Source organism: Periophthalmus magnuspinnatus, chromosome 1, assembly GCF_009829125.3.
Source record: "Periophthalmus magnuspinnatus isolate fPerMag1 chromosome 1, fPerMag1.2.pri, whole genome shotgun sequence".
Lineage (NCBI taxonomy): Eukaryota > Metazoa > Chordata > Actinopteri > Gobiiformes > Gobiidae > Periophthalmus > Periophthalmus magnuspinnatus.
The window spans coordinates 29,701,662-29,722,019 of NC_047126.1; the positions used below are offsets into that span (position 1 = coordinate 29,701,662).

Consider the following 20,358-nt stretch of genomic DNA (forward strand, 5'->3'; position numbering starts at 1 on the left):
CATAAAACCAAAATGTTGTTGTCAAGATCGCTTCCATTAGCTCCACATTAAAGGGCTCATATTACCCTATTTTAACACACAAACCCTGCATATTTAAGCTGAGTTCAAACTGTAAATGCTCTGCTCCACCTTGTGATGTCATGTGGTGATACAAGTGCTCCACTGTGTTTTTAAACTCCACACAGCTTCACTAGACACATAAGGATCATTTCAGTCCTGGAATTGTCAATCACGAGGTGGAATGGAGCATTTTGAGCTTTGGAGATGTCCACAGACTAATAATAAACAGTTACTCAAACATGTGTGAATGAAACAAAACACAACTCCGGGTGTGTTTTTGATGAGGAAACAACATTCCAACACAACTAAAAGCTCACATAAGTGAATTTAACTCAATATAGGACATTTAACTCTAGTTTATTTTTTGTATTTCCAATTTAAAATATATAAATAACGGTATCTACTATTTGTTTTAACTCAACTTACTACGTCAAAATTATACAAATCATAATTAGATGTTTATTGAATAATACTGTATTTTTACTCATGTTACTAGAAAGACGAAAACACATTTGAAAAATACTGTAATACTGTGATATTTTGTGTTTAGTTCAGAGTTGACACCTTTTGTTGTTCTTCTGTTTATGTGTTGTTAATGTAACTGCTCTCGTTTTGTCGTAGATTACGGCCTACAGTAACCCTTGTGCTCAGAAAATAAACAACCAGAAGAAACTTAGCGTGTTTCCATATACCAGAACACTACAATACTCATTCCATTATAAATAAAACGATTTTAAAATATTATAATCCTCTGCTAATGAAGTGAACATTCAAACACCTTAACACCACGCACCTAAAATGGCCGAAAAACCTACTCTCCAGTTGAAACCGCACTGTATCTTATTAACACAATTACAATTTGTCGTAAATTTGAAGCCATTTGTAGTGGCTCACTTAGCAGCGTGTAGGCCGGTGTTAGCTGAGTGAATTAGCACGTGGAGGCTAGGGCTGAGAAACACACTTTGATCAGAGGTAATGCCATATGTTCTGTAACGCAGGAGGGAAAGGGAGAAAGAGAGAGAGATGGAGAGAGGAAGAGAGAGAGGAAGAGAGAGAGAAGGAGAAAGACAGAGGGCGACTGAGCATTTTTCACTTTTATCGAGTGCTGTGACCCCTGATCCCAGACCCCGCTGTGAAACTTTAATGTCTCCAAGTGGTCCTCACTCTCACTGCTGTTACACACACATTACACACACACATAGTAAATATAGTCTACATATGTGTTAGGGTGTCAAAAGTATCAAAAACAGATTCTAATAGATAATAAAACTACTATCAAAACTAAATCATCGATACTAAAGAAGTCACATTCACAGGACAGAAGTGATCCTTTAGAATGATCTTGAGCTGTATCAGTACCTGTATAAGTCACGTAGAGTAGAACATGCTAGCTATCACTTTATAGAGAGAGGTTTTAAATCATATTGTTATAAAAATAAGATGCAGCTAGAATGGAAAGCTTATTAAGACTAAGTATACAATTTTCCCAATGTAAACAATTAACAAAAAGAGTAAATTACTATAGCAAATGGAAATGATTTGATATGTTTTACAGCCCAATAAGACATGTAAACTTGTGGTTGTAGTTGTACCTGTATGTCAGAGTAAGGTAGAACAATATATCAAGTGTTTTTGTTCAGGATCGACTTCCACAGTGACATTTGCTCGGGTTCCAGATGTACATTTTTCATAAATTTTTTAAATGCACTTTTTGAAGAATTCAGATATTCAAAGACATCGCAGAGGCTAACTACCATCCATATCCTGGCTGTTTTAAGTCCATGAAGCATCTCTAAAACAAACAGAATAGAACAGTGATACACGGGAACCTTTTCAGTCTTGAGCTGCATTTTGTAAAATATGGCAATATGAAAGGATGTTTTTTTTTTGTATTTTGGTTTTGTTTATTGCACTGAAAAACATTCTATTTCCTCAAATCATACAGATGACATGCAACTGCCAAAGGATTACATACTGTAGCTTTAAATGACCTTGATGCGATTAAATGGCGTCAAGATATTCCAAAAGAATATAGTTGTCAGAAGTGCTGAGTTTCAGATGACAGGGTTAAATTAAATTACTATGCTGATTTTGGGTGTCATACTAATGAACTTTCTCAACAATTTTGGGGTAAATAATAAACATATTAATCAATCTGAGCTTTATTTTAACAGGTGAGCGGCTTTGTGCTGTTAAACTAGTCTCTCTCAAATAATATTAATCACAATCCAGCTAGCATTAGCCAACAGTTTTTCTTTTTTATTCTTTTTAAGTTGCTCTCACACCTAAATGGGACCGTGAATGCATTTTGTATTTTTTCTTGAGTTTTCAAACCATCTTTAAAGGGTTTTTTTTGGCAGAGTTTGTTAATGTATACCCTGTGTCACCATGGTAACTGCAACAACACTCCACCATAGACATAAAGGCAGTCTCAATGTGCGCATGTGAGTGGACCTACGTGCTGAGCTCTCCCCGATACTGCAGGCCTTGCCGTTCCAGTACCACAAGAGCAGGGTGGCGTCTCGGGACCCTGACAGCATGTAGCAGTCCCCCCCGATGTAGGACTCAGAGCGGGCCAGACACGTCACCACATCCCAGTGCCCAAACACGATCTGGGTCAGCTTGCCTGCAGAAACACACACGGTGGCACATTAGAGATGGTAATTACTAGAGATATCTTATAAGTACAAACACAGTAACATTTCCTGTTACTGCAACACAGGAAATGCTAAAGGTGTACTCAAGAACAAACTTTATATTAACCCTGGAAAATCCACAGAGTCAAATTTGTCCACAGTTAATTGCTGCTACCCAAAATGAAAAGACAAATAAAAATATGTCAAATTTTACTTCAAAAGCCCAGAGTGCCACTTCTGGTCCGTGCATAGACACACATAGTATATAAATATTGAGCTAAAATAAGCCAGAGTGATAGTGACAAGATGGCTGACCACATGCTGTTTTGTTGAGCTGGAAAACTACCCAAACAAAATCGTCTTCACAGCAAACCAGCGGTTAGTAAAATTATGTTGTTGTTGGGTTTTTGTTTTTTCTTTTTAGTAATAGCTTGCAGAATGTCTAGAAATGCATCTTATATTCTTTTTGGATAAATTATGATCCTAAATTAGGGAATAAAGGAATTGAAAAAGTGGATATTTCAGTGTTCAGTGAACTTATAGCAGTAATTTAATGCATTGTTCATCATTTTTCAAAGAATAAAAAGGTTCTCCAGGGTTAAAATACCACATACAGAACATCAAACATTGAAAAGAGTCAAAGTATTATGCATTATCACTATTTTACCAGTAGGTGTCAGATGTGAAACCAGTTCCCCTGTAGATTCATTTTACAAAACCACATTAATTAAACTACTTAAAGCTGTTGAGCTCAGACCAAACACATCAGCCAATACAGTGTGTGTGTGTGTCAGTATAGAAAAGAGCAAATACAACAGTGTCATTGGGACAACAGGCACTTGTACAGTACTCAGTAACTTATATATTTTAAAATGCAATGAATTATAAGTACATGGCTAGAACTATACTCAAGTAAAAAAAAAAAAAAAATCTACTCAAAAAGTGCAATTACCTCCAAAATGTACTCAGTTACTGCAACATGAGTATTTGTACTTTCCACCAGTGAGCAGTAGTTTATAATTGGTAGAGGAAGTATTAGCATTCTTAGCGTTGCTGCTCACAACAGTTATAGTTAGCATTGCCCATATTGCCTTGTCTTACTGCTGTCCTGTCTTAGCCATTCATATCAATCCCAGTATAAATATTTGCTCTGGCTCTGTGTCTTAGCATGCGTACGTGTGTCCTCGCCCGCCTCTGTATACATAAAGAAGCTAATTGCTGTCAGATCTCCAGAACTCTCTCTCTCTCCGTCTGTCACTCTCTTTCTCTGTCTCTCTCTGTGTGTACTGTCAGTGTGGTGCAGTGAATGTGGGGTGACCTCTGCAGCCAAAGAATGGCCCATGACATTTGTGTCAAACCCACTGTCCATAACATAATGAAGCCATATTAGTCCCGGGACGTCAGAATCGTGATTGCAGATGAGGGGAGGAGGAAGAGGGTGAGGAGGGGGGGGGGGGGGAAGGGGGTCGGAGGGCGGGATACGCACAGCAAGAGAGACATCAAACGCATAAAGTGTTTGACATCTTTATAAATACAGAGGAGAAATAATGATGGCTGCGGCAATAATGGCTACCATACAACACGTATTAAACTCACATTTTGTTCTAAACCGGGAAGTTAATGGGCGTGTGCGAGAGAGCAGGAAGTATGAGACGTGTGGGATTACAAGCTTTATCAATAAACCACACGAGTTTGAATTGAATGAATAAATAAACTGTAGTAAAAACACATGTGCATACAGTACAGATACAAAGGATTATGGGTACTATAGAGACGCTTTAAAAATATATAAACAGTATATCATTTATTTGTTTCATATTGTTGCATTGCATTGTCATCTGCCATGTTTTAAAGTTTATGTTCCATATCCGGGTTGATCCTGAGCATTTCAACACCGCACACGTGCACTAGCATACACATTTGTTTTTTCCAGCTGATGTGACCGCACGCTTCACTTAAAGACTTTCACTTTCAAATCAGAGTTTACGTCAATTGTAGCCCACGTAAAACGCAGATGTTTGGTGTCGTGAGCCTCGGGGCGCTCGGACAAGCCATGATTGATTATTTTTCTCGAAGATGAAGTTTGATCAGAGTGATACAGGCTGAAACTTTACATCAGGATTTGCATGTTAGTTGCTATCAGCTGTTACACACACAAGGACACCTGAAATGATCCCACACTGACCACTAGTTATTGATGCAACTCCTACCTTTCGTTTTACTTCTACGATTAACTGACCACAGCCATAAATATTCGTGGTAACTAAAAAAACGTCTGACAACTCAATAAGTATGCATGTTTACAAGGTATTTTTCAGCAATAAAACATGTTTAACTGAATAAATGCAAGATAAGTCAAGATTAATGCCGTATTGCGGAATATTCTAGGTGAAGCAATAACATTTTCATAGATATAAACAGATAGCGAACCTCCATTAGAAAAGTTACACAGTGCATCTTTAATGATCAGAGTCTATTTTGGCATTAAACTGAGTATAACGTTATTACTGATTAGTAAATTTGTTTTTTTTATTTTCAAGTTTGGGCATACCCTTACTCATAAACCTCCCCTGTCTAAAGATAATAATAATAATAATAATAATAATAATAATAATAATAATAATAATAATAATAATAATAATAATAATAATAATAATAATAAATAAATAAATAAATAAATAATGATAACAATAGTAATAAATTCATAAATAAATAGCTTAATAAATAATAAAATAATAATAGTAATACTATTAACAGCAATAATAATAATAATAATAATAATAATAATAATAATAATAATAATAATACATAGATAAATAAATGAAAATAGTAGAATAAAAAATATTTTCCAATTCCATTTCCCTTATAATACCTGCATTTACTGACTCCGCCCCATAGATGCCCATAGACGCGTGTGCAGATTCCCATTACGGGGCGCTGTGTTGCGTTCACGTGTAGCAATCAGGTTGTGTAATTGATAAAATCCCCTGTTCTTTAACCTGGGGGCCTGTGTGAGCGCGTGTGGCAGCTGTTGAGCCGGTGCGATTAAAGTGTGCTCGCGCTGAGGTGGCAGCCGTACAATAGAGCCATCTCCTCGAACCCTCCCTCCCCCCTGCCTCCCCCCCTCAGCAGGGACACAGGGGCGGAAGGAGAGAAAATTGAATCGGAGAGCGGTTGTATGGGACTCTGAAACACACGTGATTAGGCAGACAGACTCATTCGGGACCCCCTGACCCCCCACTGTCTCCCGGTGAATGCACAAACAGCACAATGTATTCTTACCACTGGAGCAGAGCGGATAGGGTAAGGGCACAGTGTTTACAACATGAGGAAGTAAAAAAAAATGTGTCATGATAGAGAAATAAAAATACTATCAAGGACTTCTGAAGTATATTAAGTTGTAAGATCCAAGGCGTAAAATGAATTGTTTTGTTGCAGCATGGGAAAAACACATGGAAACTGCATAGAGACAATGATTGCTCAGTAGTGTCTTGATTTCAACACTAATGAACTGACTAAAATGTGATGTTCATTAACTTAGAGTCCTATAATTTATATTCATTTATATTATGTGGCCTTATATGTCCAGGTAGGATCATATACTCAGGAAAGCTTCATGTCTTCCCTGTGAATGTGACTTTTTTTTTTTAGCACTGGTGAATGGCTCAAATGAGTATCTAGTTTCAGTATTGATTTGTATGTGATTTTTGACACTTTTGACAACCCTAGTTCAGTGCGGTCAACATAATGAAATTGCAATTTACACTAAACTATTAACATTTTTTAAACTTTGGAAATATATCAGTAAAAGATTCCATTGGATCAGTGTATTTATATTAGTAGGATTTCTATAATTGCACAATACTGATCCAGCACAGTGAGGTTTGGGCGCTGTTAATTCTCTAAACATTTTATTATGTCATTGAGTTGAGCATTTACGTTTAAGGCATTGTAACACATATTCATTAAAAAACTCCATGTTTAGAAACCATTTATTACTTCTTAAATACTTCTGAATAATATGTGATTATTCATTATTTCTGTGAATATTGAATACTTAGTTAGTACATGTCGTGTATTGCAATTTAAGAAGAAGCTGTACTGCAGTTTTTACAGCTTTAGAATTGAAATAGTGAATGTGAAATTGTAAATGATATACTTTTTTAATCAAATTTACTACACTGTATAAAATATATCATGATTTTTTCGTTATTTTGCAAAGTATGATGGGAAAGAATGTACCACTGATTTTTTTTGCATCTGACAATTAAAGCTTAGACATATGTATTTGTTTTTCTGGTGAGCCAAATTCTACAAAAAGCGGTTATATAAGCAAAACAAGACAAGGCAAATGTGCAAGCTACACTTTAAAGTAATACTGTTACATTATAAATATACTCTAGTGTGGTGTTTCACAAAACCACTTCCAAATGTGGCCTGTGGGTTAGCCGCAGACCCAGCAGCTAGTTTAATTATTTTAAAGTGAGGACTTGAATATCCCTGTATTTAGCTTTAAAAATAAATATGACTTCAGAGCTGAAATGACCTGTAGAGACGTACATAGTGAGTGGGCATTAGGGCACGTATATGACCGGTGATTATAAGCTGTATGATTTGATTTACATAAAGCAGACTATACTGTAAAGATTAAAGGGATAGAATTAGAACAGGAAATTTGTCTCTTCTGTGTTATGGCAAAATAATAATCATCATCATCATGTATATTTTTGGGAAATTTAAAACGGCAAAGGTTATATTAAAGGTTATATACAAGGCTGTAAATTAAAACACAGAACTAGTTGTTTTCCTTAGTACTTTCTCATGGGAACAAAAGTATTAGTAACAAAATAGGCAGGTTTACTGGTTTGTAGTGGATTTAAAATGTGATAAGAGTGACATCTGAATTCATTATTAAACATATGACAGGCATTTACACAGTTTCAAGCAGCACTGCCTAACTTTCAAGAGGTATCACATAGGGTAGGCATGCCCAAACTGTGGCCTGGGGGCCAAATGCGGCCCTCAGACCAATTTTTCTTGGTCCTCAAGCTTCCAGGAGAATTGGGCCATATTACCGTACATTTCTGTAAATCTACTTTAACAAGCCCATATCAAATATTTAATGTGTCCCTTTGAGGATGTAAGCATGAATAAAGTTCTAGTGGTTCAGTCTAACTTGGCATAATAATGCAGATTTGAAGTATTCACTGTATTGTGACCAGTCTATGGCCCTCAATCGGTCCTCAGCTTTGTCTGTTTTTATATGTGGCCCTATATGAGAAATGTTTGGACACCCCTGACACAGGCATAAGGTTTGAGCCATAGAATCATTTCATGTGACGAATTAAAGATGCAAACTGACAACTTCAGTGTTTCATTCTGCTGTTTATTTATTACAACTTGTGTTTTTTTTAACAGTTTTGCAGATTTTGAATCAATCGTTTTTTAGGTTTAAATCTGCTCTTGGGTTAGTATTTCAGTGGCATAAATGAGTTTCAGTATTATAGTTTATTATCTACATTTACTTCAGCGATATATAGAACTTCAAAATGTGTCACCTTCCATGGAACAAAAAGTTAAAACCATATTTGGGAACTTTCTCAGGTTTAGAGAAACAGAAATGTTCCCTGTTTTAAATTGAATATTTTAATATATTCTGCTGAACAAGCTCACTCTGTCCATCAGTCTGTGTATCTAGAAATGCCATAGATGTTTTGTGTGTGTAAATGGATCAGAAGTCAGTGTTACAGGAGAAAAACTCAAACATAACTATCCTACAGGCATCCTGTGTACCCTGTGACGGTGAGGGTGGTGTGGTACCTGTGTCGGTGGAGTAGACTCTGAAGCTCTTGTCCCAGAAGCCACAGAGGATGATGAAACGGTTATCTGCGGTGATGACGAAGCACTGGGAGCTGATCTGGATGCTCTGGTCCAGTAGGTCTGAGATCTGGCGCCGGTGAATGCCCACGTTACTGGCTGTGAAACATACACAAGATTTTCAACATAAGTTCAGTCATAGATGCTCAGATTTAAAGATGGTGGTGGTGGATTGCATCTAAAAATCCATGTCAGACCTTATCATTTGTGAGAGTAACTTTGAGGGGATATTGTGATAAAAGTTTTAGGTTTGCAATATGTGAAGTTGGGGTTTTGTCAAGGAGTGGCAATCTATGATTTTTTTAAATGTATTTATTATTTTTGTTTCATTTTTATTGCAATATTAGAGAGAATACAAACAATAAAAGACATGAGACATTTTGACTTGAGGGAATAGGGAGTGTGTACATTTGTGTTCTTATATGGGAGTGTGAGTGTGTCTGTGTGTATGTGTGTGTATGTGTGTTTGTGTGTGAGAGAGAGAGACAGAGTGTGTGTGCGAAATAAAAGAAAAAAAATTTAAAAAAGAGAAAAAGTGGGAAAAAAAATTTACGAGTGTGCTTCAAATTTTTTCCTTTTATTTCCTTATCTTTTTTTTCTGAATGCCCTTCAAATTATTTGAGTGAAGATGTATGGAGTTTAAAAACACAGTGGAGAAATTCCTGTATCACCACATGACATCATGAGAAAACGACTCCACCTAAATACGCAGGGTTTGTGTGTTAAACATGTGTGAATGAAACAAAAACAACTCCAGGTATGTTTTAATGAGAAAACAACATTATAACATCAAAAAACAGCGTAATACGGGCCCCTCAACATGCAGCGTAAGTGCGATTTCATCTGAGCTTAAGAAAATATCTCTGCTTTGTGTAAGTGCCGTCGTTTTTCTTGTTTGTTGGTGTTAGAAGTCCCATATATCTGCCCAGAGTAATCCTTCAGCCTCCCCTGAGACCCAGCTGGCCTCCGCACTCATCCCTGGTTTAGCTGTGTTTAGCTAGGCCTACGTGTGGAATGCAAACAGCAGAAATATATTAGTGACAAGGGCTACGAATCCCACGATTACTCCCAAAACATGTTCACACACTGCGTCGAAGATTTAAAATCCATTATACAAGCTGATGTCACGTCAGGAGAGGTTTAAGGTAAGAAAGAGTATGCTATGAGATTACACATTGGATATTTACTTACAGCTCTATGCCAGCAATATATTCGCAAGTTGTTCATAAAGACCTACAATGAGTCTTTCCGCATACTTTGCCCTGCATTGTTGTGACTCTACAGTTGATTTGTGCCCATTTTAGGGCCTTTTGAGCTCTCAGGACAAGAACAGCCTATAGCCAACACCGCTTCTGGGTGCATTTGAGGATTTTTAGGCTAAATAAGGCCGAGCATAGCTTTTTTCATTTGAACAAACAGCTGTTGGTATATTTTTAGACATCATTATTACTAACGCAATTATTTTTGTGGAGAAGTAATGAGTAACTATAACAAATTATGTTTTGAAGGAAATGGCCCAACACTGCGTACGTACTAAGTCATTTGCGTTACTTTTAGTTTGTTTGCTCACACGAAAAATAACACATATTTAGATGATACGATGGATAGGAAAAGAACAATAAAAGAACAAGATATCCTGTGTAGCTAGTGTTAAATGCCAGGAAGAAGAGGTGGGTTTTCAGTCTAGCCTTAAACTGCGTTAAAGAGAGGATCTGACAGGCAGGGGGCGCTGTTCCGTAGTCCGGACCCTGCCATGGAAGAGGCTCTGTTACCTCTGGTCTTGAGACTGGGTTTGGGCACAGCCAGCAAATTGTAATATTGATCCAATAACAGATTTCACCACAACAAGTGAGCAGTGGATTTTAAATTGCGGTGCTTTAAGTTTTAGACGCAACATTTCTGAACTCTACATTTTTTCAAATACATAACATTTTACCACAATAATGAATCTACACATATTACTATAGTCATTTGACCATATAATTAGTATGTGCAGCACGTTTACAGTGACAAACCCCATTTCAGAAAAAGCCAGGATGTAAAAAGTGAACAGTTGCAGCTGCGTGCGTAGATAAAGATAAATAAACCTCGATGAACCTCTGGATATTTTCAGACAATTTTCAAGTGCGACAAATTCCCCATCGCACAGGAGAGAGAGAGAGGAAGCCCCCGCCTCTGCAGATGTGCGCGAGATAACGGAGTCTGCTGAAACTGCTAGCCTCGGCGCGCTAGCATACATCACCGCCATCCCCTTTTCCTCATCAACAAGTCGTGAGGGATGAGAGGCGGCCATATTGTCCTGACAGCGCCTTCTCAATCATGCATTATTACCGCATTCGTATTCATTCTCGCCGACGTGCGTCCTTTAGCCCCCGCGTTTGAATTAAAGCAAAGAGAATGCGGAGGGGAGGGGTGGGAGGAGTTTCGGAGGGGGGTGAGGAGGGGGTTTGGTGATGAAATGCCGGCCCGGGCCACAGCTCATTGCGTTCCAATTTACATGCAAATGTGTGAGAGCGAGCCTATATCATGAACTGGAGCCAAGGCAGGGGAGCACGTGTAGGATGTGCAGGGACGCATCAGCCGCAAGTCGCACAAAGATACACGGTTTCATTTGTGAAGTTAAAGTGTTTTTTTTGCATATACAGAGAGGGGGAGCACCTCAAATTGTAGAACAAACACTTTAATGTGAGGTGGAACGTGCAGGGATGGTGCTTTAAAGAGGGAATAATGATAAACCTTTATGAGCCTTTATGTTATAACAGTTCCCTCGTTTGCTTAGTCACAGTTGTATTTTGACTGATTCGTGCGTGTTTGAATAATCCTGACGTGTGAGTGCTCAGAACATTCCTGTTTCCACCTACCCCCTATCTCCACCCACTGATGTTCTTGCTTAAAACCTGCATCAATAACTTAAAGCATCCGACGTCCAGCCATTTACCAACAATAAAATCAAGCAATAGAAAATCTGCTGTTTGTTACGGTAAAATTTCAGTTCAGTAGTTTGGAAGAGGAAGAAAATAAACCCATTTTGATGATTAAAGAAGACATTGCGCTTGTGTCTGCTGTATAGTGCTATAGTTATATCGTCATTATGTTAGAATTTGCACATTTTAAATCGCAATATTAATCTAAAACGACAAAATAAAAGAAATAAGTCCCACTGGGAGTTGACGTCGCCGTAAACGTCATCACTACGATGAGCCGTGAAGTTCAACCTCTGATGTTTAGCTTCACATCACACTAGCGAGCAGTGGATTTTTTTCTTCCTTTATGACAAAAATCAAGGAGCAACGCTGTGAATCCTACGCATATCACTGAGAAAGTAAATTTAATTGGAGCGGTGGTAAAAATGGTGGTTGATCTGCATGGTTAAAAGCTCTGAAAAGTTGATTTAGCATAATAAGTCTGGTTTAAACCATTGTAGAGCAATTATGCGGTTAGCAACAATTGATAAAAGAATTATTTACACATTACAGTTTAATAACAAATAACTGAAAAAGCGGTGTCTTTCTTTGCTGATTTCATTGCTAGAAAAAAAAAAAATCATTTTGTACAACTCATGTGGCATCAATGAAAAAGTGCGACAATAAAATGGCTGTGCAGGACAACCAAAAGAGTGACGTGTTCTGCCTGTGCACAGTGTGAGAGTTTGAGCGGTGCCATACCTATGAGAGGGTCGATTTCCACAGGCAGTTGGTAGTGCTGGTCCTGCGTCGTGGAGCCCTGGTGAGCTGACAGAGAAGAAGAGACATGTGAGAAATACTGTGGAGCTGCGGCCTTGTGCAGTGAATATGAGCGAACATGAAATCACAACCACAAAGTCACAGTGTCACCAACCAAGGTACACAGTCAATTATGTTAAAGTGAAGTGATGGAGGGTTAGAGCTGACACTGGTCATATCTTCCACTAAGCAGAATCAAGTGCAGTGATTTTAATGCGCCTTCTGGTTATGGACACACTTTAAAGTTAAGGTGCAGCTAATCATTGTGCTCTTCACATATGGAGATGATTAAAAAACATCTGGTAAAATGGAAGTACACACAGATTCTCACTGAAGGCATCAAAACTATGAATGAACACACATGGAATGTAGTAAACAAAAAAAATGAACTCACAATAACTCAACTTAAGACTTAAAATAGCCACCCTTTGCTTTGATCACTGCTTCACACTCTTTGCATTTTTTGACCCTGACAAGGCACAACTGTGAAGTGAAACCATTTCAGGAGAATTTATTATAAAGGTCATTGTGAGAAGGTCAAGAGTTTACGGGGCTGTCAACAAAGTAAAGAGTGGATACTTTGAGGATTTGAATATGAAATGTAAACATTTTTAGTTGAGTTATTTAACTTTTTTTCTTTACTAGATAATTCCATATATCTTGCGTCATATATTTGATGTCTTCCATATGTGTAAAATGTAGAAAGTAGTAAAGAAAATACCGTTTGAAAGTAAGATTTCTGAAATTTTGATTTATAAAAAAAAAAAAAATACCTCGACACACCTTGAAATAACTACATGAAGTAAGCCATGCTAGAAATATACTAGGTATAAAATTCCATTAAGAAAACCTTGTAATCTTTATATCAATTATACTATTAGAAATCAAAGTTAAACATCATTTCCCCAAAAAAATTAATACATAAAAAAATCTTAGCTAAAACAGATCATATTTCTTATAGTAAAATTGATAAAAATACCTGCACTTCATCTCTGCCACACGGCAACACGACAAAACAAGAGGCTAATTTGCATGTTTCCATTTTTCTTTTTTATGATTGCACATTTATATTTGTCCCACTGTTCACGTAGACCATAATAAATCCACACAATTAACTGTGTGTCTGGTTGGGCAGACATCAGCTTTATTATCCCAATTAGATTCATCAGTCCAGCCTATGCATCGCGCGCATCACATTACATCGCACTGAAGCCAATCTGTCTTAAGTCTCATAAATACTGTTTTCCAACGTAATGCGACGTAGAGTAAATACATGTGTGGACTGAAGGCTGATATATGGGGCTGGACATAAGACCTCACGCTGCCTGCTCCATGTGTCACATCTGATACTGCAGGTCTGGAGACACAGTCAGCTGTCTGCCCCGTCACTGTCCATCCTCCCAGAGACAGGGGGGCATTATGCACCGGAGGGCAACAAGGGGCGAAGGGAATTCATTTCACTAGGGCTGTATTTTTATTTTGTGCGCGGATAAAAAAACATGTTGCGTCGTCACAAATTTCACTGTAAGCTAATAAAAAACAATGCATTTTTCTCTGTTAAAATTATTCAATGCTGAGGTTCTAAGCTGAGATGCTACTAATGGTTAGCTAGCTACAGTGTTACTTTTTCAAATGTTGATCATGAACTGTGTAATAATCAACAGGAAGTTACAACCTGGTTAATTAAAGGTAAAAGAAATTGTAAAAAACCCAATTATATTATTTTAACAAAGGAGAAAAGCCTGTTTTGTAACATATGCTGGCAAAACAATAAAAAATGTACTTCCAAAAACCAAAAGTCCCTCTCAATTGAAGAGCCCCATGATGCATTTGATAAAACCCCAACTTTAATGTCCCATATTATGTTAAATTGACTCTTGTGAGCTTTAAGCCATGTTATAACGCTGTTTCAGAATCTAAATATGCAGGGTCTGTGTGAACGAAACAAATCACAACTCCAGGTATGTTTTTGATTAGGAAACAGCATTATAACATAGCTCAGAAAACAGCGTGATATGGTCCTTTGAAACGACACAACATCGAGTTAAAACGGATATCAAAATGGACAAATAAGCGAAATCACTGACAATAAAACAAGGATTTCCAAGAGTTGATGTTTGCCTTACCTGCGAGCCCGTGCCACTTGTTGACAGCGAACAGTCGGCTGGCGGTGACGGTGATGATGGCGGAAGAGCTGAGGCCGGCCTGGGTGTTGGCGGCCACGTGGGCGACCGGAGAGTTGGACGGGAACTTGAGCACCATGATCACGTCCTGCTGCATCTGCTCCGTGAACATGAGCGGGGTCTGCAGGAGAAGATACTGTTCAGGCCCCCACATGCGGATGAGAGGACGGGTGGAAGAGGGGGGGAAAAGCCCAAAAGAAGAAAGGATGGAGCGGTAAAACAATGGAGGATGAGAGGAGGACACAGCCGGTATTAATGATAACATGAAAACATACGGAGGAGATGGGAGGACAGAGAGAGAAGGAGACAGTTAGGAGACTTAAGCAGAATCAGGAGAGGCTCAAGATTTATACACAAAGCTGGGATAAGAACTGTCACAAGAAAAGAGGATTTAAAGTTAAAATATGGGGGTTAGACTAAATATTATTAACATGAGATAGAGAAGGGTTAGGGCTACTATGGATTAAGGGATCAGTATCAAAAAGGCATAAGTGACGTATTTAAAAATCTGCAATGGATGTATATGAAATGGAACTTTTTATGGAGTTACTGAGGAAAAAAAACAGCACTATCTTTATGTACATTTCACTCTTCAGTTCAAAAGGTGCATTTAACTGCCATATGAGCTACAAAACTTAGGATCAAACACCAAAAAGTGACCATTATAGACAAAATCCACAACAGCGTATTTGGCAGCAGTGCAAGATACTGTACATAGATCCATATTAGCCAAAAACAAAAAGTGTGGTTGGGCAATCCGACAAACTGCTAGGTCACTATTTAGCATCTTAAAATGTATTGGTTTAATATTAGACTAACTGATTATGTGCGTATTGGGTTGGCTTGAATGTGTTCCTGCATACAAAGGTCCCACTTGGAGATAGGTGTTCCAGCTTGGTCAAAATTGAAATAACTATGTGTCACTTATTTTATTTTACAAAGTATTTAAAGCTGTTAAAATAGTAGTGTCTGAAATTCTTACATTTACACTACAATATTTAACTTTCTACCCCGTTACTTTGCACATGTAATGCTGTAGTGCTCGACCTGGCCTGTATAGAGCCGTTTACGTTGTGTTTGTGCTAAGCAGCTGTAGCGCCGTAGCCATTTCCCTGTTTGCGTGTAAAGAGGAGGAACATCAGTGTTTAACATGAGGAGCGCCACAGAGTAAATCCGCTGTGTGTGACAGCTAACCAGGCACTCTGACAGTATCATTACCAGCAGCACAGAGAGGCACTGACACCGCTCCACATGGGCTCTACACGGGCTCTACACAAGGAGAGGGAAGAGGACGCTTAACTGTGAACCGAAGTGGGCCAAATGTTAGTGAAGCCGGGAGGAAATGTTTGGGAATATAATTTGTGATTTTTCAAAATAGAACATAATACATTATATATGCTACAATTTGAATTTGTAATATATAACAATGTTGATAAACTAGCATCTCCAGTACCACAATCGCTAAATGTACAAGCTTGGTCGGCATAGTAACCATAACAGCTGCTATGTTTTTTTTCATAAATGTAAAAGGTACATTATGCAACATGTCCATCTTGCATTTATTAAATTACAGGTGCGCAAAATATGTCACAACGCAAGCTTTTACTGTCAGCGGGCCCTCCATCGATCTGACCTGAAACTTCACTTTTGAGAGGTTAAACAGTATAATGCGTAATATTTCAGACAAAGCAATAACATCTCCATGGAGACAAGCAGTTGGCGAATAGTTCCACGGTGTCCCTTCGAAAGAATGTTCTTTTATAAATATGTTTTATATATTTGATTTAAAGTCTATTCTATAATTGCACCAAAACAGTAAACACACTGTTAAACTTTTATGGCTGCTTTTTTTGGCAAGACATGTTTTACTTATTAAATATTTTTAGGAAATACTGAAAGTACTCATATATACTTAGGTCAGCCACTGTGCCAAAACAATATTGGTCCACTTCAAAAAGAATCTATAATAAAAACTAGGAAAAAATGACTGTTTTTTGGAACAGCAATGATACCATCCAGAAGAATAAGAAAAACACAACCTTCTCTGTTCAACATTAAAGGTCCTATAGTGCGCAAAACTGACACTTATCTCCTTAAAAACAGACCTGAAGTTGTGTTTTGTTTCATTCACACATGTTTGAGGAACACTTTATATTAGTCTGGCTGCATCTCCAAAGCTCAAAATGCTCTGTTCCACCTTATTTTTCAAGTTAACATCTCCTTTTACATTAAGTTCAGGAAAAAATAGGGAATTCCAGGACTGAAATGATCCAAATTCAACAACGATTCTAGCGAAGGTGTACAGAGTTTAAAAATACAGTGGAGCACTTCCTGTATTACTGCATGACATCACAAGGTGGAACAGAGTGTTTTCTGGGTTTGTGTGTTAAACAAGTGAATGAAAAACACAACTCCAGGTCTGTTTGTGAAGAGGAAACACAGATCAGAAAATAGTGTAATATGGGCCCTTTAAATCCTAAAGCCAAAATAACATGGCAGTAATATTGCTTGTAAGTACTATGACTGACTGAAAGCAGCAATGAGGGTCAGCGAGTGTGCGTGCTGGGCGGTGGTCTGCAGGCAGCTGTCATCGCCACGGGGACACCACACTAATAGGGACTCTGGGGGCCCCGGACCATCACAGCCGGCCCCTGGAAACCTGCCACTCCACCGCTGCCTCACTGATCCCAGTTCAGGTGGAAAAACTGGCCCCGGACCAGAATTCAACAATCCCCTTTCCGCACACACCTCGCTAATGACGAGACATGAGATGCTTTCAAATCCAAGAGTCCACTTTCCCAGCATTGTCGAGATGAAAACGCATGAAAAATGGTAATAATGAGGTAGATTTGGGGGGAAAGCGTAATATAGTGTGCCAACATGAGCACAGATGAGAAATCAAAGCTAGGGTGAAGTGGGTAGTGTAAGGGTCGAGGCTGGAGCAGAGCTGGCCCGTGACGGTGCTCAGACAGGGGGGATTAGGGTGCAGCGTTCTGTGGGAGACTTGTTGGGATAGTCTGGTTCCACTCACCACTTGCATGGCCGAGCTGCGGGGTGGGTGCGGTTCGATGAGGAGCTGGCAGGGGGTCTGTCCAAAACTGCGGATCTGGGACTCCACGGCCTGAGGAAAAAAGTGATACAAAATGAGACAGTGCATTTGGGTTTTACATTAGGAGAGTAAGAGCTTTTTTGTATTCCCTAAACAGAACCATTTTGTATTTAGTCATGAAAATAGAAAATTGAACCTTATTGTTCCAACTTACCAGATTTTACAAACAGAAAACCACCTCATTCACCATCTGTTATTTCATTACGTATTTTCTTATTCTTAATTCCTTAATTTTATTTTATTTTTTTTTTTTTTTCTGAATTTGCCATTTAACCACATACAATCAAAAGTTTGGACACACCATGTTTTTTTTCTTTATGTTCACTACTTTCTACATTTTATACATACAGAAAATATCAAATATATGATGTAAGATGTGTAGAATTATAGTATGTTATTATAAAAAAGTTGATATTTTATATATTCAAATCCTCTAAATAACCACTCTTTGCAGAGCTGTAAACCCTTGGCCTTCTCTCAGTTTATGAAGAAGTCTCCTGAAACTGTTTACACTTCACAGATGTGTCTTGTCGATATCAAGAAATTTCAAAAGTGCAAAGTAGAGATCAAAGCAAAAGGTGGCTATTAAAAAAAAAGCAAACCTAATACAAGTTATTTTGAGTTATTTTTTATTTACTATACTTTCATATATGTCCATTCATAGTTCGGATGTCTTGAGTAAGAATCTACAATGTACATACCCATGGAAATAAAGAAGAACCATAAATGAAAAAGTGTGTCCATACTTTTGACTGATGGTGTATGTCGATGTAATCCCTCATAAATAAAAATATTTGAAAAATAAATTAAAATAAAATAAACAACATATTAAAGATTAAATTAAAGTAAAGACTACCCAATTATTTTATATGTAGAATATTTCAGTACTTGTAGTGTTGTATTAAAATGTATTAAGCCTCAAAATTAGCATTAGCATTAGCACTGCGACACAAACATCAGAAGAAGTGTCCCCTGCTTAAGTATTCATTTTATTTGTGTAGTGTTTAACATGTTGTCAGTGACATCCATCCGCAGCTCCCTGTTCACTGCCTTATCTTTAAATATTTATTCATTTTATCGTGACTTGGCAAAAGCCCCATGAAGATAAAATTGGACAGGAAGTAGTGACGCTAACAGTGAGGTACTGTACTGTGCACAAAGCCATCTGCTATAAAACATGCAAATTTGTGGCAGATGCTGTTCTTGAAAGGCAAATTCATAAATAAAATGTGCGTAAAAATGTACCTGGAGCCACTATGATTTAAAACGGCACATATTTTGACACAAACTACAATTTCTGACCATACATTTAAACACTCGTCACATATTTACATCAACTTTAAAGGGCCCATATTAGGCTATTTACAGACCTATGTTATAATGTAGTTTCCTCATCAAAAAACATACCTGGAGTGGTGTTTCGTTTCTTTTGCAGGTTTAACACACAAATCCTGCATATTTAGGCTGAGTTCTTCTCAAACTGAAAACACTCTGTTCCACCTTGTGATGTCATCATGGGGTAATACAGGAAGTGCTCCACTGTGTTTTCAAACTCTATATACTTTCACTACAATTATTTGGATGATTTCAGTCCTGGGCTTGCCAATCTCTACTGAACTTAAGGTAAAAAGGAGCTGTTAACTTGAAAACTACCACTTCATGAGATCACAAGGTGGAACAGAGCATTTTGAGCTTTGTAGATGTATAATAAAGTGTTACTCAAACATGTGTGAATGAAACAAAACACAACTCCAGGTATGTTTTTGAGCAGGTAACAGCATTATAACATGGCATAAAGCTCACAAGAGTCAATTTTGTGTAATATAGCACCTTGAAACCAAACATTAGCAGCGTCTCACTAGCTAACGGTTGCACCCTCACACAGACATTAGGCTGAGTGCAGAGGGGGGCAGGGGGGCGGGTTTAGCTGGTGTTGATGAAGAGGCATAGGGCCATAAATGTCAAAGCGACGCCACCCGCAGCCTCTGGACATCATCACAGAGCCACTGTCAGAGCAGAAACACAACACGCTATGGAGGTACAGCCACGAGATATTGTACTGACAGTCTGCAATAACGCCACGAGGAACTGGAGCAGGAGCAACATCAGACAGAATAAAAACACTTGCCAAATACTTAACCATAAATGTATTAATCTAACTTAGTGTTGTCACGATACTAAGGAATTCACTCAATACAATGGAGATAAAACATGCTCCTTTTTTCCATACACAAAATAATACTACTTTGTTTATCTTAGCCTCAGGTCTTGTATTCCTTCTGATAAAGCTGAAAGAGTATCTAGTCTCGATATCAGTTTTCGTATCAATTATTATCTGATTTTCGATACTTTTGACAACCCTCATCTAACTATAGTCGTGATTAATTTGAAAATCCCTCATAAAATTATTGTGTATCCAAAATGTTATGAATGTTAGAAGGCTGTGTTGTTAATATTCACATTTTAGAACACAGCAAATATATATTTTTTCTTTACCAGTTTAAAAAGTCAAGACAATGTTAGATGTGTCACTGCTTTTGTCATGGCTTTAAATTGGTTCCAAAAATAAATATTGTCTACTATTAAAAAATAAATAAATAAAAATACACTGTGGCTGATTGGCAAATGCAACATGTATAACAAAATACACACCGAAATAGAGCCAAAAAAGTGTATTTAAAAATCTGATATATATTTTTTAAAGGTCAATCTTATGCCTTTTTCTGATTTATGTTCTAATGTCATTTCCTCATTACAAACAGACCTGGAGT

The 20,358-nt window shown here is 37.8% G+C and overlaps 1 protein-coding gene across 6 annotated transcripts in view; it reads right to left on the reverse strand.

Annotated features, from left to right (window-relative positions):
• Positions 1-20,358, reverse strand: part of lrba (LPS responsive beige-like anchor protein) — a 258,545-nt gene that overhangs the window by 13,443 nt on the left and 224,744 nt on the right. For all 6 annotated transcript variants that reach the window (XM_033972966.2, XM_055221266.1, XM_055221265.1 and 3 more), the window contains 5 exons: positions 17,510-17,599; positions 14,422-14,599; positions 12,239-12,304; positions 8,517-8,672; positions 2,519-2,686 (listed from right to left, as the gene is read on the reverse strand). In XM_033972966.2, the coding sequence (XP_033828857.1) occupies positions 2,519-2,686; positions 8,517-8,672; positions 12,239-12,304; positions 14,422-14,599; positions 17,510-17,599 (658 nt within the window). The remainder of the gene's footprint in view (positions 1-2,518; positions 2,687-8,516; positions 8,673-12,238; positions 12,305-14,421; positions 14,600-17,509; positions 17,600-20,358) is intronic.